Below are 26952 nucleotides of genomic sequence, written 5' to 3' on the forward strand. Positions count from 1 at the left end.
GACTATTCTGGCTAAGATTTGAAGATTAAGGTCTCACAAACATTTGCCTATTTTCTTTAATAAATGATTGCCTCCACTTGAATATAAAATTAATTACACATAGGACAGGATTTCAAAAGGCTTGCAGAAAAAATGAAATGCAAGTATAAGTTTATTTTGATGTAAAAAATGTTTTAAATACATGCATAGATTTTTTTTTTCATCATATGTATTTTTCCATTAGCTTCTTGAAGACCTTTCCTATTTTGAAAGTTTTACAATTTTTGGAGAGATCCAGCATGTCCACTGACTGTGTCTGTAAACGTGATTTACAGTTGATCATTAACTCCAGTTTAAGATCACTTTCTTTTGTTTAGTAATCACATCCCTGGACAGTAATGCTTCAAACAATAAGGCATAGTCTACCCGCTCCAATTTATTAACACATACCATGCGTTACTTTACATTAAAACACATCTTGTCCATATCTCTTGCCATGCTCCCTGAAATCAGTTTCAAAATCCCTGATGGAGTCAAAGTGTAGTAACCCATCCAGTTCCATTTATAAAGTTAATTACAATTAGAATGAGAACCTCCATGTACATCCCATTTTTATTCGAAGTAGAAAATTAGCCTCAGTTCTCCCTCTGGGTCTACAGCCTGACCTTGCTCAGCGTACAGAGCCTGCGTTGGCTTAGCATACACAGGCATCTTGTCTTTTTTTTTAGTTTTAAGAACATGCCACAGGAAAAGCACCTTTGTACTAAAAAATAAAGAACCAAGTATAACCCAGAGGTTCCAAAGTAGAAATATTGATTCTAATCAATAAAAGACCAAGAGTCACAATGCCAATGTAAGGGGCGACTACCATTTCATTTTTCAACTATCATTTCACTTTCCACACATATTGCCTGCCCTTCCTTCCTTCCTCGCTCTCTCTCCTCTCCTCTCCCACCCTTCTTTTGCTAGCGAGAGTGTATGCCCGCCAGAGAGAAACTGAGAGAGAGAAAGTGAAGTAACCTTAAAGGGAATGGTCACTCCGCAATCCCTTTTCCTCTATTTCTCCCTCCTTTTGGGATTTTGGGCATTCACACATACACACCTGGTGTGTTTCTCAAGCCACCAGTTCTAAGACTTGAACTGTGTGGTTGGCCATGAGGGATCTGGCCACCTCAACCACCAGGCCACGAAGCTAGCCCCACATTGCTTTTTCAATTAATGCAATGAGATGATGGCTAATCCAGAAGCTGCTGCCATCATAATGATGTTAATAGAAGACAGCCCTGAACTCAAAAAGAGAGTATCCAACACTACAGAGAAATGTCTCAAGTAACAGACTTCTAAGGTACTTCTGCCTCTCTCTGGATGGTTTTCAGAGAAAATATCAAGCTCCAGGAGATTAACATCACCCATCATTTAGGTCATCCATCCAATAATGCTACTGTGAAGATCCATGTTGCCCAAGCATGTCTCTTTAATTGGCTTTCTGTATAGTAATCTTTGTAGGATGAAAATCAGTCAACCTGTTAACATTAATAGCCCAACTACTTGGTAATTTTTTTTATCCCCCAATTTAAAGGACTGACACTCTAACTTATGAAAGGTCAATTGATTTTGGAGACATCATCACCTGTATCTTACTGACAAAGAAGTTCTGTACTGCAGAGCTAAAGGCCATGTCACTGATGTATGGGTCCTGCGAACCATAGCTGCCAAGTCTCCACTCCTGGACCTTATCTTCTCTCTCTCAGGTATGAAAACATCTACAGGTTGGATTTTTCTTACTTCTCAGTATCTCCCTCACCAGTCATTCACGTCACATGCTCCTTCATGTTTCTAAGACATAAAAATTCATATTAATCTCAACTTTGGGTGGCATTAATTCCACAAGACTACAAGGCAACAGTGGTCCCTGAGAACAAGAGATGCACAGAATTCATCCATTCCATAGCATGGCCCTAATTCATAGGAAACTGGCAGTGACGCTCAACTTGCCTCAATGATACATGACAATCCTTACAGTTTAGCATCAAACGTGAGTTGCCTTAGAGGATTAAATGTGTGTCTTTTTTATTTTTTTTGAGAGGTTTTTGCTATACAGTGTATGTGCTCACCAGAAAGAGAGACAGAGAGGCAAAAAGCGAGAAATCGGGGGGATGGCCACGCCGCAATCCCTTCTCCTCCATTCTCCTCTCAGGATCTTGGGCACGCACGCACATGCGCCTGGCATGAGTTTAAGCCACTGAGGCTGGGACTCGAACCGTGGTCGACTACATGGGAGTCCAGCGACATAGCCATTACACCAACTGCTGGTCCCAAATGTGTGTCTTCTGATACTTCTCTGCCATAGGTCCCAGAATGTACATCAAAGCTATGTGGAATGTACTTCAAAGCTATGTGGATGCAAGAAACTTGTCTTTATGAATTCTATTTACTAAAAATTTTGGGTGATTATAGGTTAAATTCAGAAATGATGTTCCAAAGAGATCCATCATAGGTGTTTACCCTTGTGTCTGACCTGCTAATAATTGTTTACTTCCGATAAAGGCAAAATCTCCTAGTCTAGAGCCAAAATGTCACTGTAATCTATTCCTGCAATATGTTATCATTTTCCTATACCACCAGTGAAGTATAACGATACTCCAGTTTTATTTTTCTCCACTCTTCACAAAATCTAAAATAATAAATGACAACACTAACATTTAAAAATCATTTACAAAACTTTTTTTGAAATTCCAATTCACCTTCATTTCTATTTACTGTAAATATTACAGCTAATCAGGAATAAATTACCCAGAGTAATAGAAACAGGGCTGTTTCTCCAAAAGAACGTGTCAAGTTAGAAGCACAGACACAGACACATGACCACCTCAGAAAAGACACCCCTCGCTCACTTATATTTAATTTCTTAAACTTTGCAGATCACAAACAGGTTTTCTAATATTTAGTTAGCTAAATTCTGCTGGTAAGGAACACTGGCCTTTTCCTTTATAATAGTGTTATTCACCCTTCAAGTCAAAAAAGCACTTAAAACACAATAAAATGGTAGCGTATATAAAGGAGTATAAAAGAGTTTCTGTGCTTCTAACCGACTTCATGCATTTTATATCTTTGTGCGAAAGGCCATTGCTAAGATTTGTGCTGGTTTCCACATTAAATTCTCTTTTCTAAAAATCAATATAATGCACGCACAGCACAGAAGCAAAGCTAGAGCTCTATGCATTATATAAAAGGATGATGTAATTATGTGTTAAAAAAATACTTGACCACAAAAAATTAATCTCTGAATAGATATTTCAAATTGGAGCAAAATGTTTTGTGGTCAACCACAATTACAAAGCTGATTTTACACTGTTGAAACACATTCTGCGTGAAGGCAGTTTTGAAACTAGCAACTTGAATGGGCACAAAAATGTTCACTTTCAAATGTATGCTTTCTTTTGAAACAAACTAAATAGCAAATAATTAGCTTTAAATAAAATACTAACTAGAAAGGACAAATGTAAGAAGACACACAGTTTGCTTTTGTAATAAATCACCAGTGAAATAAAATGACAGTAAGACATCAGTATTAAAATACTCTAAGCATATCTAACTTCAATATTTCAAATATATTTTAATTTCTCTCTCATCACTAAATCTGTTAATTAAAGGCTGACTTCAGTATAGTTTAAAACAACGTTTTTTAGCCTGATTATTGCTGCAATTCTACTATATGAGGATGCTTCCTGAGCCTGTTACTAGAACCAAAATTATTTTGTCGAAGAGCAGACAAATTTATATTTGATATTTATAAAAGAAAACATTTTAATAGTCAACACACTAGGAAACATGTTATTTTATAAGGATGTGTTTTTCTCAGGTCAGCTATTGGCAGTGTGATAGTTAAGGCAGCTGAATCCGACATGGCAACTGTGCAGTTCAAGTCCCAAACTCGGGAACTTGAAAAACACATAAAGCATGTGTGCATGTGAGCCAAAAGTCCTGAAAAGGAGGAGAAAGGATTATAGCATAGCCATTTTCCATGGGGGTCCTTTCTCACTAGCTCTTTCTTCTCTCTCTGGTGAGCACATATTCTCTCCAGCAAAATTTAAAAAACAAAAACAAAGTGTTTTTTCCCAATGCTAAAACCATGTACTTTTTTTTAGAGAGAGAGATTTTTGCTATAGGCATGTGCACTCACCAGAACAGACAGAGAGAGACAGAAAGACAGAAAGTGAGAAATCACCCCTCCGGGGGACGGCCACAGTGGAGTCCCTTCTCCATTCTTCTCTCTGGATCTTGGGCATACACACACGTGCCCAGCGTGAGGTTTAAGCCATCAGATCCAGGACATGAACTGTGGTCGACTACATGGAAGTCCAGCAACAAAACCATTATACCATCTGCTGGTTTCCAACCATGTACTTTTAATAAAAAAAAGGGCACTTATCATGCACTTGCATATATTAGCAAGTAGTCAACAACAAGAAAAATATGTCTAGAAAATTACTCTGATCAGGACAATAAACGATCAAATATTTATTACATAGCAATCATATTGCACTAAATAGAATCATGTAAAATTAGGCTAGCAAGCTTGAACTAAAGTCTTATGACAAATCTCACTTAAGCTCCAAATATGGATTGAAAGACAAACAAATGATGCAAACAGCTGTGCATGGCAATGAAACCACTGACTCAGGGAGAGATGACGAGTGCTAATTTGTCACGGAAGTCTCTAGAAGATATCTGCAGTTGGCTAGCCTTTTCACTGAATTGTGTTAATTCTCTAAGGCTATCTAATACATCTGTCATTCCAATTATACCTGACCCAATTCTCGAATCTCTCAATGATGAAAGGTTATTTATAAAATGCCACCTGGAGGGGGTTTACTTGTAAAGTATTTAGACTAATTAGCACTCCTATGTTAGCACTGATAGTGAGCATTCACAAAAGGACACCACTACAATTTCTCCTCAAGCTTTGTTTCCTGTTATGAGAACAAATTTGTTCTTCATTGGGTTATGTGGTTAGTCTGAAGTGTAACAGTGTATTCATAAGAAGCTAAAAATTCTGAAAAAGGTAGCATTTCCTATACTGGAAAATAGAGGTGTCCCACCTTGGAGACACGGTTGATAATGTACTAAACTCTGCAAGTCAGATGGCCAGCTATGGGTTCCAATCTCTGGTCAGTCTGGAACACGCTGGGTGCATGGACAGACACCCAAGATCTTGATAAGCTCTACAGAATGTTAGGGTAAGGGGACTTCTGTGATGGCCTTTCCCTCTTTTGGGCATGAGCATGCGCTACGATAAAAAATAATAATAAATTTTTAAAAAAAAAGAAAGAAAAGGGGAGCGATTTTTCTTATTTAATGGGAGGCAGGGGGAATGGTGAGAAATTGGCTCTCTCCAAGAAAACAAGGGACCAGCAGTTAGTGTAATGGCTATGTCGCTGGACTCCCATGTAGTCGACCATGGTTCGAGTCCTGGACCCGGTGGCTTAAACTCACGCCAGGCGCGTGTGCGTGCGTGCCCAAGATCTCGAGAGGACAATGGAGGAGAGGGGATTGCGGCGTGGCCATCCCCCCCGGGGGGTGATTTCTCGCTTTCTGTCTCTCTGTCTCTGTCTGGCGAGCGCACGCCCCCGATAGCAAAAATCTCTCCAAAAAAAAAAAAAAAAGAATTTGGCTAAGTCACATCAATGAGAGGAGACAAGGAAACAAGTGAAACCAGTAACAGTTATAGATGCAGAGGACGGTTTAAGTTTTTAGTTTCCTTGGTCTTGGGGATTGAATTACGGAACAAATAAACAAAAATGCTCAGTAGATAGGCATCTCATGACTCGCTCACATTTCTTTATGTATTATGAGTAATAACATCATAGATAAGAATGGTTTTCCTTATCTTCTGCCTCAATACCCTAAATCTACACAACACGGGGGGCAGAAGATATTACTAGACTCTACTTTTTAGTGTACAGACCATGGACCAACAAAGTCAGAAACATCTGGAACTCAGGTCCTGCTCCTCACTTACAGACCCAGGACTTGCGTATAAAAAAAGTCGTGGGTGACTGAATGAATATTAAAGTTTGATAATCACAGTGATCAGCCATATCTCTTGTAAAATTTTTTTAAATAATTATTTTATTTAACATACACACATTCATTCATGCATTTATTTATTTATTTATTTATTTTAATTTGACCATAGAGGGACAGAGAGAGAAAGCAAGCCACCAGGTCGAGGACCTGAACCATGGTCGGCCATGTGGGAGTCCAGTGCCCTTAACCATCATACCATCTGCTGGTCCCTAAGGGTTTTTTTTAAGAATTATTTTATTATTTATTTTAATTTGACCAGAGAGTTACACAGAGACAGAGAGAGAAAGAAAGAAAGAGAGAGAGAGAAAGCCACCAGGTCTGGGACTTGACCCACAGTTGGCCAGGTGGGAGTCCAGCGCCTTTAACCACCACTTTATCTAATGGCCCCCAGCCATATCTTCTAAAGGCAGTTAAAATGTCAAAACTACAGGCACAAGATTCAGTCACTTTCTAAAATAACCAGAGTAGGGAAATTAGTAAAAGTTGCATGGGTTTTAACTTACTAAAAGAAGATCATATCTATTTAGGAAAAGAGTGATACAACATAAATTGGCAGAATTCTTAGATACACATCTACATCTCAAAAACTTAACAGATTTTTTATTCTTATTTGTTTTACTCTGAAGTTCTGTCTTGTCTTAAGCAACATTAAAACAGTTTAAGTACTTCTGCCTTAAATCCAATACCAAGATAATAATTCTCTTCTATTTAAGTCTATGAAAACACCAAGATTTCTCAGAAACATGAATTCAAGTGACATCATTACTATCATATGCCAGAACATTAAAAATAGCAGAGCTTTTATGTTTATTTGGAAAAAAAATAATAAAGAAAGCCAAGATAAAATTAAGGCACGATCAGTGGAATTAAAATGCAATTCCTTATCCCATTTCTCTGTAAGAAAGCATTAGTTGGCATTTCTTTCCTTGCAAAACAAAGATGCTTCTAGATGTGAGTCAGGGCTTAGAGGGCCGGTCCTGCTGCTTCGTGTCCTTTTCTGGAGGATACTGCACGTGTCCGCCCCTCCGTGCTAATGGGCCTCTTGTCACAATCTCCACAGGAAAGAACCAGCAGAGTCCAGCTGAGAACAGCGGTGTCTCAGGGTACACTACAATGGTAATCACCATTTGTGATCTTATAACAGTGTACCAGGGACAATGAGTTTCTTTTAGAAGAAAAAAGAACAAAGACAGGAAGGCAGCTTACCTATCCCACTGCCTACAAGCAAATATGCACATTCAATATTTAAAGTCAACACTTCACATTGCTTTCAGTCTCTTAAATATATACTAGGCTACATTATATGTTCATATCAAATACTTGCTTTTATCGTAGTAAGTGTGTATTTATCACATTTGTATGAAATCTAACTATAACTGCATTAAAATCTCTTTAGCTCATTGCCTGTTATTCTAACACTGAATTAAAGAACCTCGACACAAATAAAACAGTGCAGAAATGGAAGGTGAAAAATAGGAAAACACTACTAGCTATGTAAAACTATAAGCAAAGCCAAGTTCGAAAACATAATTACTTCGATGGCAACACAGATCTTTGTGAATATGCTAAACCACTGAATCCTACACTTTATGACAAGTGAATTATATCTCAAAAACACTGTTTCTAAGAAACAGAAGATTGGGTACACACACACACACACACACACACACACACACACTTCCACGCAACCTAATTATCAGAGTGGGCTTTTTACATCAGGACAGTTAAACTACATGAAAAGACACCTGTCAATGCCATGCTTCACTCTGCCTCCATCAAAAGCATGTATCAAAGACCTTCAATCAATGGCTGCTATGCCACAGGGCACAAAATAACAGGCTGCCACCTGTCACATCTCTGGTCAGTGATGACACCAGTTTATTCATCATTAGAAAGGATGCTACATCCTGGTCCAGGAATAGGAGTATGAGACAGGGACGTAAAGCCTGAGGCTTGCTTTTAAAGGAGGAGCCATTATCCCCTAGCCCTGTTCCCAAACACTCCGTGGAGCTTTCTTTTCCTTTTTGTGCAGCACACCACTACTGGGAGGCGCCTCAGACTCCAGTATGTGAGCCATCTTCATGGTCACAGCAAGTCGAGCTCATAGTTTACCCCAAATTTTGTGAAGAGATGAATATGAATGATAAGGAAGCATCCCATTACTGAATCATAGGTACCTTGTAAGAGTCAAGTCTGTTACAAACAGCTAACAACAGAGACATGAGAATTGGCTTCTTCTACCCTGAGATCAATGCAAGCTGTCCTGATCTATTTATAATACTTATTAGATACACTCTATTTAGTGCTCTATCACCTGGTAAATCCCTATTCATCCTTTACAATCACTCAAATGCCATCTTCTCCACAATGCATTAGATATAAACTTCCTCAGGCCGAGCACTTTCCTTCTTCGATGCTGGACTGACTCCTCCCTGCAAGGACTGTGCAGGGATGACTGGGAGCAACCTGAGCAAGCCTCATTCATTACTCTGCCCCCAGCAACCAATGCAATGCTGGACACCTGGATGCACCAAATAGATGTTGGTGGGAGGTATGGGAGTAAGTCAAATGGTACTTTTCCTAGATTCATGATCACTAGAAAGAGGTAAACAATAATGTAATTCCACAAGGTCAGTCACCTGATCCAGGGCAAGCAACGTCCGTGGGAGTCCAGCAACGTAAGTATTACACCATCTGCTGGTCCCATGTTTTTGAATCTTAATGAGATGTCATCTATATTTACCTGCATGTTTACACCAGTAAATAATGGACACATCCCACTTATGCTTTTTATAATTTAAAAAGTTAATCTGCTAGCTTAACTTTGCAATTCCTAATTAGTAGTAAACACTAGTTCTTTGATGTTCAGAAATAGGGGACGGGATTGATGATTATAACCACAATGGACCACAGCAGCTAAAGTTAATTGAGTACTCACTGTCTGCCAGAAACTCTGCTAAGTGTTTCCCATGGATTACTTAGTGTATTCCCCAGGAAAATAGTTAAATAGTAGGTAGGTATGATTGATTTTCATGTTATAGACAGAAGCAATGAGGATTAAAGGTTATTTGATGTATACAAATTTGCACAGTGAGTAGGTTGTAGGCCTCAAATCTGGTCAGCACATGCTTGTAAAACAAACTGAGCATTTGCAAGGCATTATGGGAAGTGCTTAACATCAATATCTACAGCTTAACATCAATATCTCACAACACTCACAGCCATATTAACATGTACACTACACATATGAAAAATGGGTTACTCAACTGGCCCAACGTTGTAAAATTTAAGATTTTCTTTTAAACACTAGAGTAGTCTGCTTCTAACCATAAACACATACACACACACACACACACACACACACACACACACACACACATACACACACACATATAGAGGAAACTAATATGGTAGTATCTGAAATATAACAAACATCATAGTATTCTTCCTATGATCAATATCACGGTTAGAAAAAAATTCCTGTAAAGGCCAGATGGTCAATGTTTTCAGTTTTACAGGCCACATGATCTCTTTTGCAACTACATAGTTCTGCTTCTGTAGCCCAAATGCAGCTGTAGATGATATGTAAATAAACAGAACTGGCTTGTCTTTAAACACACACACACACACACACACACACACACACACACACACCAGGAAACTACTCATTTTTGGCTCATGGTCCATTGTCTGCCAACCTCTGATCATTACTACTATGTAAATAAGAAGTCTGAAATTCTGGAAATGCTCAGTGTGCTAAAACAGCAGGACAAACATATGATTGTAGCAAAGGAATGCATTCATAAGAGAAGATGGATTACACTGAAGTAGTGTGAATTTATAAAGAAAAGTAACAGTGTAATCTGGACATTAGTGTAGCAGAATTACCCTGGCCCATCTGGATCCAAAGCTTGGCTTCCTCACTTGCCATGCATGTGACCCTAGGGAATTGGAAAAGCAATTGCTCTGGGCCTTAGTTGTCATAGCTTTCAATGGCAGAAACAAAATTTGTACCACACAGCGTAGTTACAAGGATTAAATGACAGAATCCCTGCCTTAAAGGGCAAGGGGAATGGTGATCCCTGAAACTTATATCTACAACAAAGAATTCCAACTGGGATCTGCCACAATCTCCCAGCAGGCGAAACCATGCCTGCTCTGCCCCATTATACCTTCCACAGCTGCAAACAGTGTTAGTGATCAGCAGGGACATAATGAGATAAGCGAACACAAGAAAAAAAAAAGAGTTACCATGGACAGGCAAAATTGGCCATTAAATCAAATATGATTTTATTTACTGCAATACCCATGTTTAATCAGAGTTTAGAATTCATGGCTCAGTCAGAAATTACCCTGACATCTTAGGTTTATAATGTGTAATCCCTTCTTGATTAGAAGTAAGTGTCTACATATACTGTTGTCTTACTCAAATTGGTAATGGCTTTATTCCACTAAATCAATACTTAAGTTCCTCTAACAACCAAAGATAAAATAAACCCTAAAGCTAGGTAGATTTTATAAGAGTATGCTCACTTTCAACTTTTCCTCTGGAATTGGTAATCTAGAACAGACAGCTACCACTCTGGTATCATTGATTATAACACAATTTGGCAGAAAATGTTATGAGCATGCTGAAATGTCTTCTATTTTTCTTGCTTCTATTTCTTTCAAATTTTAATGGGTTACAAAAGAATCGAGTTTTTTTTGTGAAGCCCATTAAGGGTTGGTATTAGTAGCAATAGGTTGGTAGTGATGAAACAATTTTACCTGAAGAATGGTTGTAAATCACATTTTTTTTTCAGTTGTGGGAAAACTGACAGTGAAAATAAGATGGTAAGCCCCTGTTACTATCTCTCCTTTGCAAGTCATTTCTATTTTTCTTTTCAGCACAGAAGCAAGCTACTTTTAATTAGAGTTTTACAAAGTGAGTGATCACCTATGGCATTGCCACTACTCTCAATTAGGGAAAAGCCACAAGGTGCTTTCTGCACCAGTGATGTGGAAGAAAAGGGCCCTATATAGTTGAATCATTAACTGTTACCATCTACAATTTCAGCTTCTTGTGTCAGTCCCACTGCACTGTGTAGGCACCGTGCTGAGAAAATAGGATCCTACACTGTCAAATGGGGTTTGAGTCCTGGTCCAATCAGCTTGAAAAACACACAGGACATGTACATGTGCACCCAGGATCCTGACAGGATGGAGACCTGGAGCAAGACGGATTGCAGCATGACTAACCCCCGCTCAGGGGAGTTCTTTCTCTCTCTCTTGCTCACATGCATGCACAGGTGTATATGTATCCTCTGGCATAAAAAAGCAAAAACAAACAAACAAAAAACCCTTCAACTTCTTTATTGGAATTAGCTAGGAATACAAATAACTACCTCACATGAACACAACACACTAACATGTTTCTGTTTAGTCCTTTTTCCTAAATGACCTGTCTCACTTTCAGCTTTTCTCCACTTCAGGAATCTGAGATAAAATGGCTTCATCTGCATTAAAGGCTCTTCTATTTTTGGTATTAACAGTTGGCACCTGTAAGTAACCAGGTATGTTTTTAGAGGGTTGTTTTTATTGCTTCTCTTGACAGCAAAATTATTAACTAATTTTTTTCCCAAATTGACGGAAGGCATGTGCACTTGCCAGACAGAGCAAGAACCTACCAATGGAGCATGGTCATGACTCCCTGTCTCCATCAGGCTGGGATTTGGGACTCGCAAGCAAACCCCTGATGTGTTTTTCAAGTCCCCTATAGCTGGGGCTTGAACTGCAGCCAGCAATGTGGGATCTGGTTTCCTTAACCACTAAGCTACAGGAATAGTCCTAACTTGTTACCTTTTAAGGTTAATTTCTTTTTTACCCTTAGTCTGGAGATTTCTTTTTAAAATTCTCTTAACTGCCTTTGTCTTTCCGTAGAAAATATTATAACACATATGTCCTCTGTATATTACATCTTAATCTCTGAAAATGCTGTATGAAAACTGAAGTGAAAAAAAAAAAACAGACTAATTCAGAAGATAACAATACCACATTATCTCGAGAGAATTTTTCTTGTTCTGAAATATGGACATAAATTTATATGGCGTCCTCTAATTTGTGCTACTTGAATTACATCATTCCTTGTTTATTTGTCATCTCCTTTTTTGGAGAGGTTTTTGCTATAGGGTGAGTGCACTCGCCAGAAAGACAGAGAGAGACAGAGAGACAGAAAGCGAGAAATCACCCTCCAGGGGGGATGGGCAGGCCGCAATTCCTTCTCCATTCTCCTCTTGGGATCTTGGCCACGCAGGCACCCGCGCCTGGCGTGAGCCTAGGCCACTGGGTCCAGGATTTGAAACGCAGTTGACTACATGGGAGTCCAGTGTCACAGCAATTACACCAGCTGTTGGTCGCTCACTTGTCATTGCTACATCACTAACATCAAAGTAAAATCTCTACACCTGCTACAATAAAAATCTGTGATACATAATAAGTCCTGGATCAGTTAATGTTCAAAGTAACCAACCTGGGATTGAAGGTTTCTAAATTTTGGCCCCAACTTAATTTCCTCTAACTCTCTTAGGGTAAGAAATTGGCTTCAGCTTAAAGGGGACTGATCTTGTCTCTCAAGCCATGTATCTTCCTCGGCATCATATTCATTCTGCAGTTCCTACTCACTCTAATGAATTCTGCAACAATACCCATCAGTAGACACACCACCAGTCCACACTTCCAGGTCTAGTACAAATGTCATGTATTCCATGGAACCTTCTCTAACCAATCCAGAAGTTATTCTTCAAGGCAGGCTCTGTACTCCCATTTCTTACAACATAGAAGACTTTGAATTCCCTGAATTCTACTTCCTACTAGATTTTATCATCCACAAGGGTTAGCTAGCCTGTGTGTGATTGTATATTTTACTCAACCTAGCAGAACGACTTTTAGCAAACTGGTACACCAAATACTAGTGTTGAATAAATGAACATTAAATTTTATATAAACAACTATCTTGATGGCGATCACCAGAACTTCAGCTGCACTGTAGAATACTAGCCACTATAATCTGTAGACATACTTTGTTTAGTTTCAGGGAGTAGTCTGGAAAAATCTATCTTTCCCTGTGGGGAAATGGAGGCTAACAAGTTCATTTGACCAGATCTGCCATAGCTGGCCCTAAGATAAATATGAAAACTACTCTGGAAAAAGAGGTGCCTTGGGTAATCAAAAAATGGTGGTAAATACGCATTTACTCGCATGTTCACTTACTGCTAAAAACAAATGAGAAGCTGTCATTAAGTAGGGAGCGATGAAGCTAAACAATCTCACTTATATTCCATGTTTCTTGTTATGATGTGTAATATTTTCACAATGGATTTTAAGGTAACTCTTAGTTTTTAATTCAGATTAATCTTTGTTTTAAAAGCCACAAGTTAAAGAAATGTAGGACCTTAAAAGTACCGTGTTAAGTTGAAAAAAGCCACATAAGAAAGACTAAATACTATATGATCCCACTGATAAAAATCAATGTATTTGATTTGCAGAATTTGGTAAGTTTACTAAAGCCACTGAATTACATACTTAAAGATGAGTTAATTGCATATATTAATTATCCCTCAATAATTTATAAATAAATTTATAATAATTAAATTATATAATAAATAAAATGAAATGAAGAGAAGGAGATACTACATTGATAATTAGGACTGTATCTGTGGCACAGAAAGATGCCCATTTTAAGCTCCAGTATCATCACAGAGCAGAAAGCATTATCCTTAGTACAAAGTGAGAGGAAGTTTCATACTATTATAACATTTGTGGGTGGACTTTAAAAAAGTATTTGCAGTACATTAAAATTCAATGACCCTATATCATTCTATCTGGCTCTAGAAACATCATTTATTATCTGTAAAACAAATATATACCCTTTAAGAAACTTGACCCAATAATCTACTGGATGCTATCATATTTGTTTATTTAATATAAACTGAATGCTTTTTTATTTCGTGGAGACAAGAAGAAAGTAATTTTTAGTTCATTTAGCTCACAACATTCTCAACAGGAACATTCATTCACTGGAATTAATTAAAAGTCTAAGATATTAACACTACACATCTACTTGGAGAAGACACAGTCACAAGCTCCAGTAAAACAATGTAAATGCAACACACATGATCCAAGTTCCATTCTGTAGCAAGACAATGTGAATATCAAAGTTCTCCCTCTTTTTTGCCAATAAAGTTGTAAATGAAGACCATCATAATTAAAATTAAAAAAAAAAAAGACAAAGACAAACATGGTATGAACCAGACACTTCATGATACATAGGAAAATCCAGTCCTGCCCCTTGAGGATCTCATGGTCCAGGAGGTGAAAGTGGCAGTAGCCCATCCCATGTATTAATATAGCCACAGCCAAGGGATACCAAAGAGGTGGCCTAACTCTATATTTGTTAAATGAGATGACTCCAATTGGGTGAAGCCTTATAGAACAATTTAGGATTTGTCAAGTAATGTGCATAAGGCATAAAAGAAATTAGCATTTCACATTATTTGAAATTAGTGGTTGGACTGCTAGCTAAACTAACAAAAAATCAACAAGTATAAGAAGCTTTGTTACCTTGAAAAAAATTTTGTTTTTCTTTTGGTTAGGGGAGGTGGAGGTAGTAGGGTGAACAGAAATATAAAATTCTGATATGATGCTTTCTTTTCCCCAGGAGATAAAAATAAAACACAAGCAAACAGTGGATTACCTCGAACCACCTCTTCCACAGACTCTGTGGTGGTGGTGGTAGTGGTGGCGATGCTGGTGGTCCTTTCAGTTGCCTCTTCATAGGGTTCCTCAGCCTCTTCCTCAGCCTCATCGCCATCTTCATCGTCCTCTTCATCATCAGCTTCTTCTTCTTCAACATCAGCTACTTCCTCCTCTTCTGCTACTTCTACCACTTTGTCTTCACTGTAAAAGAACATATAAATAAGTCAATTAAGCAAATTTCAGGAAAGGGAAAAAAATAATCAACAAGGACTTTTGGTAATTTTAGAGGAAATATGATACTGAAGAAAAAAGACAGAGCTTGAATCCAACAGGTCTAAACATGAATCCCAACTCGGCAGGTCTGCCAAACAGTCTACCCTTGGGCGCAGCCTCTCTTAGTTTACACAGTTGCTAAAGGTGAGCCTCATGATTCCACTACATATGACATTCTAGAAAAGACAAAATTATGGACACTACAAAAAGATGAGTAACTGCCTGGGGTTCAGGGGAACAGAGGAAGAGATATATAAGTAAACTACTTGGTATGGCACTGTATTAACAGATGCTCAGTCTTCTGCACTTATCAGAACCATAGGATGTTCAACACAAAAATAGGACTCTAATTTGAAATATGAACACTGCTTAATAATGCTGGGTTTTGTAATCTCAGCTACTCAGTAGGCTGAGGCAGGACAATCAACAGTTCAAGGCCAGACTGGGCAACATAGTGAGACCTGCCTTACTAAAATAAGTGAATAAAAATTGTAAAAAGTGTACAATACAAAGGCAAAATATATTTTTTAAGAGAGATTTTTTGCTATAGGGCACATGCACTTGCTGGAGAGACAAACAGCGATACAGAGAGTGAGGCCACTGGTTCTAGGACTTGAATGGCAGTCAGCCATGTGGGAATCCAACAACAACCATTACACTATCTGCTGGTTCCACACGAAGGTAAAATATCAATAATGGGAAACATGGGGGGAGGGGTATGGATAAACCAAAGGGTATTTTTTATTTTTTTTTCACTTGATTTCTCTGTAAATCTAAAACTGCTCTAAGAAAATAAAACTTAACAAAAAGAGGGGGTGAGAGATTACTAATACAGAATTTACTATATTATAGAAATTGTTTCATACAATGTATATGAATGAACCACACAACAACTACATAACAGTAGATACTCAGTAAGTGTAGCTGGAAGTTGCTTCAAAGACTGCATTGAAAGTTTAAGCTGGACACAGGGGTAGAAGAAGGAATTGGTTTAAATAAACTATGATCAGAGGTGCCTTTTCCAACCAGTCAGCTGAGCCCTCTATCCTTGCTAAATGCTCATGTTTTGGTTAGTATAAGACTTTGCCGTGGTTCTAAGATGCTAGCAAGCATCAGAAATCAGTTGGGAGGCTTTTAATTTTTTTTTAAAGAATTATTTTACTTAACCTTATTTATTTATTTGTTTTAATTTGACCAGAGAGGGACAGAGCAAGATAGGGGCAGAGAGAGAAAGCAAGCCACCAGGTCTGGGACTTGAACTGCAGTCGACCTTGTGGAAGCCCAGTGTTCTTAATCACCACGCCACCTGCGGCCCCTGGAAGGCTTTTTAAAACATAGATCAGAGCCAGCAGATAGTGTGGAAGTTAAAGCACTGGATCCTATAGGACATGGTTAGAGTCCCAGACCCACTGGCTTCAAAATCACAGCAGCTTCATGTGTGTGTATGACCAAAATCCTGAGAGGAGACTAGAGGAGAAGTGACTACAGTATGGCTATCCCCCCTAGGTGTGATTTCTCATTTTCCCTGTCTCTTTCCAGTAAGTGCACACACCCTCTAGCAAACCAAAAACAGATCACCAGGCACCACTCCACTGAGTCTCTGAATCAGCAGATCTGGGACAGGGCTGAGAATCTGCATTTCTTTCAAGTTCCCAGGCAATACTGAGGCTGGAAGTCCAGGGACGATATTCTGAGAACCACTAGTACAAGCAATATTGAGAACAGTCACAACAGATAACTAGGAACGCACAAAAAAATTCGGAAGAGAGTCGGAAATGATTTTTTAAAGTTTATTTATCTCTTCCATGAGCAAGAGAAACAGGAAGACAGAGCGACAGACAAAGAGACAGCACCCTCAACAGGGTCCTGACACAGCAACCCACTGTCAGTCTCAGCCCTCCCCTGGTCATAGGCACACATGAAGGGAGGTCTCCAAATAGAAACTGAGAACCTTCCCATTCGGTCAGCCTTGCGGAGCATCCCATTTCACTGCTACACCACCATGTGGTGCCCAGAAATAGTGTTTACGGCATTAAATGTCTATTCTGATGCACAATGGTGAATAACAAATGTCAGCAAATAATAAATAACCAGCAAACTAAGATGGCAAAAGAAGGGCATGCCTTGGACAAAAATAAAAAGATTGATTAACATATCATTATAAAAATCGTGTATGCTCCAGGGCAGCATGGTTAAGCGCATTTGAAAGAAGATAAATGAAGGTGAGAATGTAAGTGTCAAAGAGAAAAATTCTATGGCACACCACCTGGTCAGACAGAAAAAATAAAGGTCCTTGATTAGATCCACAAAATGAATCCAGGAGAAAGATCCAAAAGTGGGAGAAAGGATTTCAACTTCCCGGAGCAACTGCCACAAGTCTCACTGGACCAACTCCACAAGAGCTGCTAGATGTCGACATTTAAATGCGTTCAGAAAAAAACAAGCCCAAGGAGAAGAGAACTATTACTCCAGAGTTGATTCTGACCAATAAAGAGAAGTTCATCCTTAGGAAAGGTGATAGGAACTCAGGTGCTTGTGCTAGTCACAATATGGGTCTTGGATGGTGGTTTAAATACGGCCTTGTATAGGAAATAAGATTTCAAGAACGTTAGAGAAAGATAATAGCACAAGTCCATGGCCTAGAATGAAAGAAAAGAAAAGGGCTGAAGAAGGTTGGATGGCTTTTGAAATTGAAAGTCTGACTGGATAGCCACAAGTAATTTTGCTGACAGTGAAAACGGACAGACAGAATACAGCACTGAAGGGAATTTCCCTGATTAACTGAGAATTTAAAGAACATTTGATATGAGTTGTATAAAGATGTCTATGATCCCCAAGTGGAATACCATTCTAACTCTCTGGTTACATACAACGCAGGGATAATGAATGGAAAACATTCAAAGAAGTTTGAAGCAATTGGGTAAAAAATAAAGAGACACATATTAAGCTGAATAACTTAATATTAAATTATTTCTGGGTTAATACCTGAAGTGTTAATACAAAAAAGACCTTAACATTTAGAAATTTCCGTAAGATGATGAAGAGGTAAGAAAAGGAGAAAATGGTGGCATTAATAATCAGATAGATAAACCTTCATCTGTTAAGAGATAAATGGAGTAAAATAACCGATTTCCTGATTGTTTTAATTTCTATGTGTCTATTACTTGAAAAAGAATTCTAAACTTGACATTACTCAGCTGCCCCCACCTTTATCCAGCGTACTATCTTTGCATTTTTCTATAGACTCTCAATGTTTTACTAGTGAATAAAATAAAGATGATCTCATGCATGTCATCAGTTAATTTATTGTGTGTGAGACCTCTTCTTTATTCAATTGAATCATAAGCACAGTACTGCTTAGTTCTCCAATTTAAGTGGAAGATTCTAATAAAAACCAGGGAGAAAAATCAAATCAAACCAGGACTGTCCTTAAACTATTAAATGTGCACATTGTGATCTTGAAGCATAACTGAGTGACAGAGTCCAAGTGTCCAAGCGTATGATGTGAGGTTGACAGCATTACGTGTCCAGGGGAGACGTGGGAAACACAATCCTGGGCACTCCCAGGTACCTCCTCCTCCCCCTTCTTTGCTATTACTTGAATGTTACTTGGAAAGCCCCAAACAGAAAATGTGCTCCTGAAAACAGCTGTTAAAAGTGATCAGCATTCTGGTCTGTCTCTCGCCATGAAAGAGTGAATTACATGCCTATCATCCATCACTGCATCTGCTTGCGCAATTTACTGCCATAATAACAAGGCGCAGAGATGCATAACGGTTCAACTGGCTGAGGAATTAAATTACTTGGCCTAAGAGAACTTGGGTCCAGTTCTTATTACCATAGCTTTGATTTCTGGAATTACATTTAGATGTCCACGAATTCAATTATCTATTTGAACACTATTTAAAGCAGCAGCAGGGAGTTGGGTTTTAATGACACAATCTTCCCGAAGAATGCCAACATTACAACTTCTGATTGTAATTTTTATACATAGCAGTAAACATTGAAAGTAAAAAACAATACTTTTCTACCATCTTTCAGTTGTTCTGTGATGTGATCAAGGTGAGCTGGTTTTGAAAAGCTGATCACAGTGTAAGAAAATGCAAGAAAGGAGTGGTATATGGAAATGTGAGGCTGGGCATCATAAAGCCATTTCCTTATAAACAATCAGGTAACAACTCAATAAAATAATCATTTGGTAACATGGTGGAACATTCCGATCACATTCACAAACTTTAATGGCTATTAACTTACGGTAGGTGGCTTTTACAGCTTTTACATGCTAATAAAGAGACACGTGTCTACAGACTGAGGGCACTATCTGAAAATGCTGAACATTCCAGGAGTACTTGAATTTCATAAGAAGGTCAAAGGGACATGAAGATAAGAAATAAATCATTGATGATAAAATTTTATGTGCCAGTATGCCAGATCTTTCTTTGGTGAAGGATAAACTACATCACAAAGGTGAGTCTCCTATTAGGCTGTCGGGAAAGTCATGAAATATTTTTGTATGCAAAAATGGCTGCCCTTACAATTCCACTTGCAGTTGCCTCCTGACAGTCCCTTTGGATAGTAAGGGAATTTACAGTTTTAGTTTCTTTTATAACAGTCACACAAAACAATTTACCATTTACATTCTTTTTATTTATTATTTTTGAGGAACATTTGAGTATTTTAATTAAAAAGGTAATAGTGCATGAATTTTTGTTGCAAAACATTTTTTTTTAATTTTATTTATTCATTCACTTATTTTAATTTGACCAGAGAGAGATATACAGAGAGAGAGAGGGAAAGTGAGAAAGCAAGCAACCAGGTCCGGTACTCAAACCACAGTCGGCCATGTGGGAGTATCCAGCACCTTAACCACCAGGCCACCTGCCAGCCCCTGTTGCAAAACATTTTACCAATACAGAGAAATCACAACTTTCCCCTGTATGAATTTCCTCCAAAATTCTCCTCCTTATAGGTAATTGCAATGAACAATTTCGTGTGTATTTTCTTCCTAATATATGTTTTATTTACATTTAATTACTGTATATCTCTACAGTGTAAAACATGATTGTTTTCCCAGCATGAATACCATGCATATTAGTCAAGTCAAAGACATTACCAACGTATTATCAACGGATAACTTTTCATTATTTGTATCTACTAAATGTTTTTTTTTCCCCCGATCCCTTCCCTCCCTCCCCTTATCACTTATATTCTAAGAAAGCCCTATGACAGCAGGGATGAGAGAGATTTCAGGAAAAAATCAGCAACAGATTCAAGAATGCATGTAAAAAAGTGGAAGAGGTTGCACAACTGTCTACCACACCAAGTGAACATGTTGCTGACAAGTTAATATATATTTCCTGTGCCCTCAAAACACTAAACTATTACTGAGTTGTGCACATTATGTAATGTTCAACGTCGAAGACAATGACTATGTCTATATCCTTGATCTGATGACCACACACTATATGCGTGTTTTGAAAAACCACACTATACCCCACAATGATGTACAATGATTAGTTGTAAATCAGGAATCACACTTTTCCTAAATAAGGACAGTATATTCCACAGAAGGCAAAAATGGAGAGATGGTATGAAGAACAGTGGAGACAGAACATAGAGTTTTACGGTAGTGACGCTGTTCTGTATGACACTCTGGTGGTAAATGGCTGTTAACATACAATTGTCCAAGCCCACAGAACGTACACCACTGTGTGAACCCCAGTGTAAACTGTGAATTTCGGATGATGATGATGCATCAGTGTAGGTGCACTGATGTAACAAGTGGACCACTCTGGTGGGGGCTGTTGCTCATAGGGCAGGCTGGGTATATTTAAGACAAGGCATATGGGAACTCTCTTGACCCTCTTCCACACTTTGCTGTGAACCTAAAACTGCTCTAAAACAATAGAATCTTTTAAAAAAATTAAATAGTAAAACTTTTAAAAAGCTATATCCATTCTTCTACAGTCTACATTAAGACTGACATTTTTCTTCCTGTTGCAGGACAAAGGAGAGGAAATGGCACAGAAAAAGCTCTGATGCCCTGTTATAGGACTGTTAGTAATTGTGAGACCTCACCTACTGCAACAGTGAGGGAAGAGTGAAAGCAACCAACATCAGTGACCAAAATGCAGCTGACCGCTAACCAAATGCAACAAATGACCAGGGGAAAGGCCAGAAGAGCAAGTCTTGTAAGGAAAAGGTCAGATTGTGTGTTGATTCAAAGAAGGAAGAAAAGAGCCCCAGGGGTCAAGAACAGAGAAAATAAATCAAATTTTTTAAAAAGGTAAACAGATGGGTCTCCCCTTCTCTGCCCCAGTTTTTGGAGCTGCCAGTTTTTCAACTGGAAGGTACAATGGGGTTGGATAAGTCTATTTGCCTCAAAGGAAAGCGGTGCATGAAATGACTACTATTGAATTATGAAAATTGGAAGCTGCCAGAAAATGTGAGAAAATGTAAAAGAACTAAAGCTTGTTCTCTGTGGTTGCAAAGGCACACTTTGGAAGGGGGAAGGCAAAGAAAGAGCCAGCATCTATCCCACCTAAAGGCAAACAGAAGAAGACACCCCCGTCTGATTCCATTTGTATGAACTATGTAAACAGCAAACTTCCAGGCTGATGGAACCCAGGGGAGCTGTTACACTTTGGCAAGGGCAAGTGGACAGGAGGAAGCCTTCTGGGGCTGGCAAGGGCTTGTGTTCTGATCTGGGAGCTTGATATCCCATGGTGTCAGTGTTGAAAACGCCCTGAGCTGTATTACCTGTGTTGTGCATACATTTCTTTCTTTTTCTTAAGAATTTATTTTATTTTTTAATTTGCCATAGGGCACATGCACGCACGAGAGAGACAGAAACAGAGAGAGAGAGAGAGAGAGAGAGAGAAAGCAAACCACCAGATCCAGGCACTGAACTGCAATTGGCCACGCGGAAGTCAAACACTCCAACCATCACACCACCTGCTGGCCCATGTGTACTTCTCTTAATGTGCACAACAGCTCAGTAAAAAGATTTCAAAAGGTAGAAGATTCTGCTAGGGTGATGTCTCATTCTTTTCATAAACACTTTCATGGCCTGGTCTAAATTTAAGAGCTCTTTAGCTGCTAAACTTATATTTTCAGGGTCTCCCAATCTAAAAAAGTATGAGGGGAGTTCAAAAAGTTCACAAAAAAAATTGGAATTACAATAGAGATTATTTTGGTGCAATGAAATTTAAATTCATGTATATATTTTTTTTCATAATATACACTTTCATGAACTTTTTGAAGTTCCCATGTATACCTTCATTTCAAACCTCCATCTCTATAGCAGCATATATTATGAGGAACTGAAGGGAAAAAATGATTATGGTTTATGTATGTTTTTTAAAATCTATAGCTCCTTTGGTCATGGTGTCACTAACAGGCTAAATCAAACAACTCATTCTCTAAACAGATTATTTTATTAACTCATGTTTTGTAAATAAATTTTATATTCATAGGTTATAATTCATCATTAGCTTTCGTGATTACTAAGAAAAGCTTTCCTACCTTTAAGTTGTAGAATTAGAATCTGTTACCTATAGGAAGTATCATCTAAAAATTTGGTTCCTAGAGTCCGTCAGTGATATGCTGGTTAAAGTGACTGGATCTTACATGGCTGGACTCAGCAGCTTGAAAACCACGCAGGGCATGTGTATGTACATGTGTGCCCAAAATCTCAAGAGGTTAATGGACAAGGGGATTGCAGCATGGCCACATCCCCTTGGGGATGCTTTCTCATTTTCTCTCTGTCACTCTCTCTGTAAACACATGTGGCCTATAGCAGTTTTTTTTTAAGAAAGAAAAAAAGATTGATCCTTATAAATATCTCTTAAGCAATCTCCTAAGTTTTAGCATACTGTTAGTCATTTGGATGATAATGCTTTAGATAGTAGGAATTATTAGTAGTAATACTAAGTTTCAGACATCCCTTAATAGGATAGAAACTTTGATGAATCTTTACTGAAACAGGCACAAACTCTTGCAACAGACATTATGGTAAAGTCACCCAAGCCAAGCCACTGTCAACTCTTTTCTCCCTTCTATTGACTAGAGAAAGACAAAGAACAGTCCCATCTCTGCCTCTCTTGCAGTTAGGAAGGACTGATACATTTTCAAATTATCAGATGCCAGAGAACACTTGCTTAGACTCCTCAGAAAGGCCCCCAGAGAAGTTTCAACTTTCTAGGTGAAAAAGATCATGCTTGGGGAACCAGCAGTTAGCTTAATGGCTACGTCGCTGGACTCCCACGTAGTCAACCGCGGTTCAAGTCCCGGGCCCAGTGGCTTAAAACTCACTCCGGGCGTGTGTGCATGCGTGCCCAAGATCCCAAGAGGAGAATGGAGGAGAAGGGATTGCGGCATGGCCATCCCCCCGGGGGGTGATTTCTCGCTTTCTGTCTCTATGTCTCTCTCTGTCTGTCTGGTGAGTGCATGCGCCCTATAGTGAAAACCTCTCAAAAAAAAAAAAAAATCACGCTTGGTAGCCAGAGTTCATTTGTTTCTTTACGTTTTTGCTTTTCCATTTTCTCCTCACCTGGAAGAGCAACAACCATCCTCAATTATTGAGTGCACTATCAGACAAGGATGGTTAGGTGAAAAGATACAAAAATATCTTTGCATTGTACCAACGCACTAGACTGGGCTCCTTATATCCAGGGGTCTCCAACCCGTACTGGTCTGTGGCTGGTTAGGAAGCGGGCCACACAGCAGGCAGACTAACAAGCAAAGCTTCATCGTTTCCTCTATATTTATAGCCACTCCCCACTGCTTACATTACTGCCTGAGCTCTGCCTCCTGTCAGTTCAGCGACATTAGATTCTCATAGGATTATGAACCCTATTATAAACTGTGTATTTAAGGGATCTTAAGAGAATCTAGTGCCCGATGATTTAAGGTAGTTATGCTAGCGCTGGGAAGTGGCAGTGGAGTGGATGCAAATACTGAATCATAGTGAGCTGTATAATTATTTCATTCTCTATCACAGTGTAATAACAGAAATAAAGTGCACAATGAATGTAATGTGCCTGATTCATCCCATTACCCCATCTCCAAGTCCATGGAAAAGCTGTCTTCCATGAAAGTGGTTCCTGGTGCCCAAAAGGATGGGGACCTTTGCCCTATACCAATGACTAGGCTTGTTGTTATTTGCAGTTAAAGGCATTTCTTGCAGAGGGTTCACAAGTTTACCAGGGGCCATAACACAGGAACTCCAGCTTTAGGAAGGTAATGACAAGATTGAGATACCAAAAATCACAATCAGTTAATCTGGGGTGAGGTGTAGATCACAACCTTAATCTAAAATTAGGATGTCTCATCATTCTTATACATTTAACGAATGGTCTTCTGGGTGAGAGAACTAATGCCAACTGACGTATGAGTGAATGATATACAGTATATTAAATGCTTCAGAAATTCAAAGGAGAAAGGGACTCTTGTGAGCCAGAAGTATCTGAGCTGGTGGGATGTGAAAGGGAGGTGTGGAGATGAGGTAAGAATGTCCACAGAATGCACAATCAGGAATGATAGGTAAGTATGTTTGACTACCACAAAATTTCATCTTGGCATGGAGTTTTAAAGTGACATAGGCTAAACTGCAGAGACCAGTGTATTCTGAAAAAAGAAAGTACACAGAGAAATATATGGCAGAAACGGTATGTGGCCCGCAAAGTCTGAAATAATTTATTATTCAGCCTTTTACAAAAATGCTGTAACTCCTGGCACAGAGAGCAGATAGGTAGCTGGTATGGTAGAACAAGATTGTGAGTGTGCTTTGTCCTAATTCTAAACAAAAGAGATATACTGAAACAAATCAAAAGGCCTCACAGGTTCTAGAATGTCCACATTCTAAAATTCTAGAGAACAAACAACAATTGATCTCTGCTGCTTGTCTCCTCCAGAGCAGGCAGAATGTAGGCTAGGTGGGACAGGAATTCTTGTAACAGAGAGGGCAGTTAAAAGCGTGAACTCTGGGGCTAACCTGCTTGGATGTGAATCCTGGCTTTGTGACCTTGAGGAAGTTACTTCATCTCTCTGTGCCTCCTTAACCTCATCTGTGGAATAAGAAACTTGTGGGAGCTATCTTTATGGGAGTGTTCCAAGGAACAAATGGATTACTAGCTATAAAACACTTAGTATAGCACCTGACCCACAGTAGGTAATCACATAAGAAAAATAAAACAAAGACCACAAGCACAGTGCTTAGAATGGCACCTGGCAGAGAGCAGCTTCCAAAGCGAGTTAAATGAACAAATGGTGTCATGATTCAATATCACTGAGCTACTCTTCCAGAACACTCAGATGGATGTGTTCTCTGTCCACTACATACACAGTTTGACTTTATTCTGTAGTAGAAAACCACTGGGTCGTTGGAAAAGTCATGATGCATTTTTCTAAGCAAAAATGCATCATGACTTTTCTGACAACCCAATAAGAAGGCTGTTAAGGGAGTCAGATCTCATATGGCTGACCTTGGTTCGAATTCTGACCCTTGTGACTTGAAAAGCACAGTGGCTATATGTGTGTCCTAAGAAAGACTTTAAAAAGAACTACTTAAATCTTTAAGGTAAAAACAAAATCTATACTACAGATTGTATTTTCAAAATCCTAGTACCACATGGCACAATGACTTTAATAAATAGAATCCAGTATTAAATTAATGTATTTATGGGCTATTGAAGGTGGGGTTTTTTTGTTTTTTGTTTTTTGTTTTCCCAATTCTAAGAATAAAACTAAGTGTAATTACTAAAAAGTATTAGCCATGAAAGAAAAGCTAAGGAAGGTTAGAAAGATTACAGTAACATAAAACCAATTTCTCTTAATACATGTTTATAAACTCTGGCCCATTTACATTAGTGACTTCTGAAAAATAAGACTGAAACCAGCAAAGGGATAACATTAAAACCAACCTTCTTTTTTTCCCTTCAATTGTCAGAGGACAGGTGTGCTCATCAGAGAAAGAGAAAGAAGAAAGCCCCTCTCCTTGATGGGGTACGACTACATTTCAATGCCTTCTCTTTCATTCTCCATTCTGCCAGGATCAGGGCACACACGCGGACGTCCAGCGTGTCCAGCCGTGTGGGGTTTGCCAGTGGGATCCTGGCTACCTTAACCAGTACGCTATGAGGCTTGACCCTAACACCAAGCCTTTATATGAATAAATGGCTATAAACTGGGACATTTAGAAGACAATCTCTTTTCTCTACTTTCTCAGTACACACACTAAGATAAATATTTTAGCAATAGAGAAAAAATCTAAATAATTCTAATTCCCTTAGGACAGGAAAAAAGAAATCCAACAGTTAGGCAATTTATAGGACAATAGGCAGAGCTTCTGGAGTAAGTCCGTGCCATGACATAAACAGTACTGCTTTGAATCCTAACAGGAAAAGATGAAGTAGCTAGGCCTGGTGCTGGATGGGAACTGCGAAGAACATTTCTGAGTCAGGGAAATCTTGACAATGGACTTGATAACCAATGATATTAAACATTACAGGTAATTCTATGGGTGAGATGGAGTCATTTGGGTTCTGTAGAGGGACATACACTAATGCCTACCGTTAAACTTTTCCTTACAATATTTTGGCATCATAAAAGTAGGTTGAGGGGTCAGCAGATGGCACAGCAGTTGTCACTGGACTCTAACATGGCTGACCACAGTTTGAGTCCCGAACCCAGTGGCTTGAAAATTATGGCTGGGTGCGTGTGTGTACGTGTCCAAGATCTCAGGAGGAGAATGGAAGAGAAAGGATTGCTGCGTAGCCATCCCCTCTGGAGGGGTGATTTCCCACTTTCCCTCTCACTGTCTTTGTATCTGGTGAGAGCATGCACCCTAAGGCAAAAACCCCTTAAAAAAATTTGAAA

General features: G+C 38.8%; 1 protein-coding gene across 6 annotated transcripts in view; it reads right to left on the minus strand.

Moving 5' to 3' along the window:
• APP (amyloid beta precursor protein) overlaps positions 1–26952 on the minus strand; it is a 235378-nt gene that overhangs the window by 116579 nt on the left and 91847 nt on the right. For all 6 annotated transcript variants that reach the window (XM_006157706.2, XM_006157705.2, XM_006157701.2 and 3 more), the window contains exon 5: positions 14801–15003. In XM_006157706.2, the coding sequence (XP_006157768.1) occupies positions 14801–15003 (203 nt within the window). The remainder of the gene's footprint in view (positions 1–14800; positions 15004–26952) is intronic.

This window comes from Tupaia chinensis, unplaced genomic scaffold (assembly GCF_000334495.1).
Source record: "Tupaia chinensis unplaced genomic scaffold, TupChi_1.0 Scaffold000557_1, whole genome shotgun sequence".
In the NCBI taxonomy this organism is placed as follows: domain Eukaryota; kingdom Metazoa; phylum Chordata; class Mammalia; order Scandentia; family Tupaiidae; genus Tupaia; species Tupaia belangeri.